A 5,145-nucleotide genomic window follows, 5' to 3' on the forward strand; every position below is an offset into this window, starting at 1 on the left:
CCTTTCGTTTTCCTTTAAATATTATAACTCAGTCGTGAAGTAATATAAATCAGATGTTCACTTTAAGTTTATTTCTTGTTATAAGTCAGCCACCAAGCTTTATAACTCAGCCGTCATATGAATCTAAGAGACGTTTCGTTTTTCCTTAAGAAGTATAACTGAGCCGTAAATTAATATAAATTAGCCGTTTACTTTAAGTTTATTTCTTGTTATAATTCAGCCACCAAGCATAATAACTCAGCCGTCATATGAATCTAAGAGAGCTTTCGTTTTCTCTTAAGTATTATAACTCAGCCATCAAGTAATAAAATTCAGCTGTTTACTTTTATTTCTTGTTATAAGTCAGCTACAAAGTATTATAACTCAGCTGTCATATAAATCTACGAGAGTTTTCTTTTTCTCTTAAGTATTATAATTCAGCCGTGAAGTAATATAAATCAGACGTTACTTTCAGTTTATTTCTTGTTATAAGTCAGCCATTAAATATTATAACTCAGCCGTCATATGAATCTACGAAACCTTTCGTTTTCCCTTAAATATAAATATCTGTGAAAATTTTAGAAAATGTATAATATATTAAAAATAAACCTACTTTTTCATAACATCTGAGTAATTTTTTTTTTGTAGTGATTTCTCTATTTATGAACGAAATTTTACTTTTCTTTATTTACCTGTCTAAAATTAAATTCTGGCTTTTATTTTAGAAAACAGGAGTCTAGACCATTTTTACGTAAATATTAAAAATATTGAGACAAAATTGAAAGTATTGAAAATATCTTTTCAACGATGCTTTAAAACCCTAAGAAAAACCTAAATTGAACAAACGACTCTCGTACAGCCGTTTCAACAAACTCCTCTCTCTGTTCTTTCCCGTCAACAAAAAACAAAGAAATGGCTGGACAAAAGCAAGAGTTTCCCGTCTCCGGCGAACCCTTATCCGTCGAGAGTCCGATGATAAACAAGAAGAAGAAGAAGAGCAAGAAGAACAAACAAGCAAAGGAAGATGATTGTGAAGTCCAAGTGCCTCAAGAGGTCACGAATGGTGCAGAGAAGGAGTTGAGTAACAAAGAGAAGAAGAAGAAGCGTAAGAGAGAGGAGAAAGAGATTGAGAAGAACATCAAGAAGAAGGAAATCGCCGGAGATGTCCCTGAGAAGAAGCTGGAAGCAGCTGAAGATTCGAACAATGGAGAGAGTGAACAACAGAAGGTTGCTGTGTCTGGGAAAGGTGTGGAAGAAGCAAAGTACACAGCTTTGAAGACATTTGCTGAATCGAATTTGCCGGAGAATGTTTTAGATTGCTGTAAGACGTTCCAGAAGCCATCACCGATTCAGTCACATACTTGGCCGTTTTTGTTGGATGGTCGCGATCTTATAGGGATTGCGAAAACTGGGTCAGGTTAGTGTGAAAAGTTTTGAACTTTGGTTTGTAAAAATTGGAACTTTGAGTTTTTTTTGTTGTTGTCAAATTTAGGTAAGACATTGGCGTTTGGGATTCCTGCGATTATGCATATGTTGAATAAGAATAAGAAGATTGGTAAAGGATCAAAGAATGTTAATCCTACTTGTCTTGTTCTCTCGCCGACAAGAGAGTTAGCTGTTCAGGTATGTATATGAATTTGTTTGATCATTTTAGTTATAAGAGGTGAAAGGGAACGTGTGTTTAGTTTATGTGTTTGTTTTGGTTGATTTTTTGGCAGATTTCTGATGTTTTGAGTGAAGCTGGGAAACCTTGTGGTTTAGAATCGATTTGTGTGTATGGTGGAAGCTCTAAAAGGCCTCAAATTAATGCAATTCGATCTGGAGTTGTAAGATTTCTTATTATGTCCTCCTTTAATCAGGACATTGACTTATGCTTTTGGATCAGTCGAGTAATGTTTTTCTTGATTTTATCTGTTAGGATATTGTCATTGGTACGCCTGGTCGTTTGAGAGACTTGATTGAGTCTAATGAGCTTCGTCTCTCGGATGTTTCCTTCGTGGTAAGCAGCAGATCATCTTTTAATAATGTTATTTGACTCAGCCTCGTAGGATCATTGTCATTGCCATTATTAGATGGTAACAGAAGTTCCTACATGTCAGGTATTGGATGAAGCAGATCGAATGCTTGATATGGGTTTCGAGGAGCCTGTCCGGTTTATATTGAGCAAGACAAATAAAGGCAAGTGGTTGTCACATTTCACTTAGCATTCTTGTGAGAAACCAAATTTGGTTCCCGTTAATGAAATTCTTCTTCTTTCTGATCTGTCTTACAGTTCGTCAGATGGTTATGTTCAGTGCAACTTGGCCTTTGGATGTTCACAAATTGGCTCAGGAATTCATGGATCCAAACCCAGTCAAGGTATGTTTCCCTCCTCAATTTATCTGTCCTCACCTGCATCTTGCTCCATTTTCCCGACCATCATTCAAAATTTCGTTCAGGTAGTCATTGGTTCCGAAGACTTAGCTGCCAACCACGACGTTATGCAAATCATTGAGGTATGCTTTCTCGGATCATCCCTGGAGGAAGTAGTCTTTTGTCCTTTACTTGATATTCTTAACAACAGGTCTTTGGTTTGGTTACAAATGCAGGTCTTGGATGAACATGCTCGTGATCAGCGTCTCCTTGCTTTACTAGACAAATACCATAAATCTCAAAAGTAAATCTGCTACTCTATTATCCAACCCCTTCGCAGATCTTTCCTTCTTCACCATACTAACACCAAACATTTTGTTATTTACAGGAATAGGGTTTTGGTATTTGCATTATACAAGGTGGAAGCTGAACGTCTCGAACGTTTTCTTCAACAAAGGTTTGATATTTGAACCCAAACTAATTCCCTCAACAAAAAAGAAAAAGATCATTTATATTTTTGCTCATGAACTGCAATGAGTCTAACATTTACACAACTATTTAGAGGTTGGAAAGCTGTATCTATACACGGAAACAAAGCACAGACTGAACGCACCAGGTCTTTATCATTGTTCAAAGAAGGATCCTGCCCTTTGCTGGTATGTACTCTCATTAAAAATACCTTGGCTGCTTCTGAAACAGAGAATTGACACTGTTTTTATAAATTGCAGGTGGCTACTGATGTAGCAGCAAGAGGACTCGATATCCCCGACGTGGAAGTTGTGATAAACTACAGTTTCCCATTAACAACAGAGGATTATGTACACAGAATCGGGAGGACAGGAAGAGCGGGTAAAAAGGGCGTTGCACACACGTTCTTCACGCATTTGAACAAGGTAATTCTGAAAACACTCTTTTTTTTTTTAGATTCTTTAGGCTTTTTAGTTGAGAATGAGAGAGAGCATTCAAATATGATTGTATCTTTGTTACAGGGTCTTGCCGGAGAACTTGTGAATGTTCTCAGGGAAGCTGGACAAGTCGTGCCAGCTGATCTTTTGAAGTTTGGCACTCATGTAAAGAAAAAGGTTTGGTTTCTTCCATCACATTCTTGATCTCTCCTCACAAAATGCTTCTTCTTCATCAGCATATAGAGTGATTGATCTGTATGTTTTGTTTGATTGAAAAATTGCAGGAATCAAAATTGTATGGAGCTCATTTCAGAGAAATAGCAGCTGATGCCCCAAAAGCTAAGAAGATCACATTCGATAATTCTGATGACGAAGACTAAGTTCAATTTATTTATGATTATCAAAACCTGCCTATGATTTTCGTTCATGTGTGGGTTTGACCCGTATAACATATAAATTTGTCCCAACATTTTCATTATATTTGTATGCGTTATTAGTTATATTCGTTTTCCTTTGACAAATCGAAAAGTCATATTTTTCCTAGAAACATTAAATGGATCATTCGCTTAAAAATCTTCTTGATTATAAATTTATATACTAAGCTTTTGCAATAGTTTAAACTGGTTTTGTTTAAGATCTTACGGTCTTACCACGAAAGAGTTTTTATGCATGTTCTAGTTCACATAATATCATAATTTGTTCGAAGTTTGAGGAACTGTATCGTCTCCACATGCATGAATAACCAAAAGATATATTGAAAAAGCATCTTCTTAGGATCAGTTAAACACCATCATCTTCCCGAGTGATATATTTACAAAACTTTAGTTGCATTAATTTAATATAAGTATGGTTTATCTATTATAAGATTTAGATGAACCATCGGGTAATGGTAACGAAGTCATTTGACTTTGGTTGGTTTTAAATCACGCTTTCAAGACCGGTTTTCAAATTCAGTAAGGTTATCGATTGGATAGTTAGTTTATAGTTTTGTGTAGTTTCTTAAAGAGGTAAAGCTAGTATTCAAACTTCGCGGGGATGTATAGAACGATCATCAGAAAAAATATGCATCCATGCCTGCACATTGATTTTTGATAATTAAAAAGACCCTGAAAACGTGAAGCAACAAGCTGGAAATATGAGCTGAACTCAAAACTGAATACAGTACTAATAAACTTTAGAGCTAGGCAACTAGCCAAAGTAAAATCTCCAACTATTATTACAAAGTTCTAATTTCAATTTTTTATGTGTTTCTTTCACTCAAATTCGCGTCTCTTGTCGAAATTGTCTAAAACTTTGTAAGCAAAACAATTTTCTTATTTGCTTTTCTAGTGGTATATACCAATAGACAAGCAAAATGAGTCTTTATATTGTTATAAAACATAACACAAATATATATAATATTATTATATTACATATGTAATATGTGTGTGAAAGGAGAGAGAGAAGAGGTAAGTGAAAGAATTCATCTTCCTTATTCTTCATGTCTTCATCGACTATATATATATAGTACAATAACTTGGTGACTAAGCTAAAGTACATATATACAATATATATATAAAAGTAACTTGGGGACTAAGATAAAATATTGATAATATTAAAGTTATTTAGAGTAGAAGTAATGTAATGTGATAGAAGTAGAAGTAAGATCACAAGTGTTATTATCCAGTTTATAACACTCCCTCTTGAGTATCCATCATCACTAATGTATTGTATACTGTCTCGTTAAAAAACTTCAATATGGAAAAATCATATAGGATAAAATCCATGATAAGGGAAAAAGAGTACAGTGACATAATCTCTCCTTAGAGCAGACGAGTCTTGTTTTCTTCATAGATTTCGTAGATGACTTACATTTTTCATTCTTTGCTTCGAAAAAATGAGCAGACTTTTCTTCATATCTACCGTAGAT

The 5,145-nt window shown here is 34.8% G+C and overlaps 1 protein-coding gene across 1 annotated transcript; it reads left to right on the top strand.

Annotated features, from left to right (window-relative positions):
* LOC104741798 (DEAD-box ATP-dependent RNA helicase 5-like) lies at positions 809 to 3,757 on the top strand. Its single transcript, XM_010462721.2, has 13 exons — positions 809 to 1,396; positions 1,472 to 1,602; positions 1,698 to 1,805; positions 1,898 to 1,978; positions 2,079 to 2,157; positions 2,252 to 2,337; positions 2,418 to 2,474; positions 2,568 to 2,635; positions 2,720 to 2,788; positions 2,894 to 2,987; positions 3,060 to 3,224; positions 3,321 to 3,413; positions 3,521 to 3,757. Exons 1-13 carry the CDS (start codon positions 892 to 894, stop codon positions 3,614 to 3,616), a joined length of 1,632 nt encoding a protein of 543 aa, XP_010461023.1. The 5' UTR covers positions 809 to 891; the 3' UTR covers positions 3,617 to 3,757.

The sequence above is a fragment of the Camelina sativa genome, chromosome 14, assembly GCF_000633955.1.
Source record: "Camelina sativa cultivar DH55 chromosome 14, Cs, whole genome shotgun sequence".
Taxonomy (NCBI): Eukaryota; Viridiplantae; Streptophyta; class Magnoliopsida; order Brassicales; family Brassicaceae; genus Camelina; species Camelina sativa.

What these genes read in the sequence shown, in the direction of transcription:
- LOC104741798 (XM_010462721.2), top strand. Translation starts at nt 892, where the DNA reads ATGGCTGGACAAAAGCAAGAGTTTCCCGTCTCCGGCGAACCCTTATCC. An exon ending in ATTGAGCAAGACAAATAAAG is followed by an intron (nt 2,158 to 2,251) that starts GCAAGTGGTTGT and finishes TCTGTCTTACAG; the next exon opens with TTCGTCAGATGGTTATGTTC. An exon ending in TCTTCACGCATTTGAACAAG is followed by an intron (nt 3,225 to 3,320) that starts GTAATTCTGAAA and finishes TCTTTGTTACAG; the next exon opens with GGTCTTGCCGGAGAACTTGT.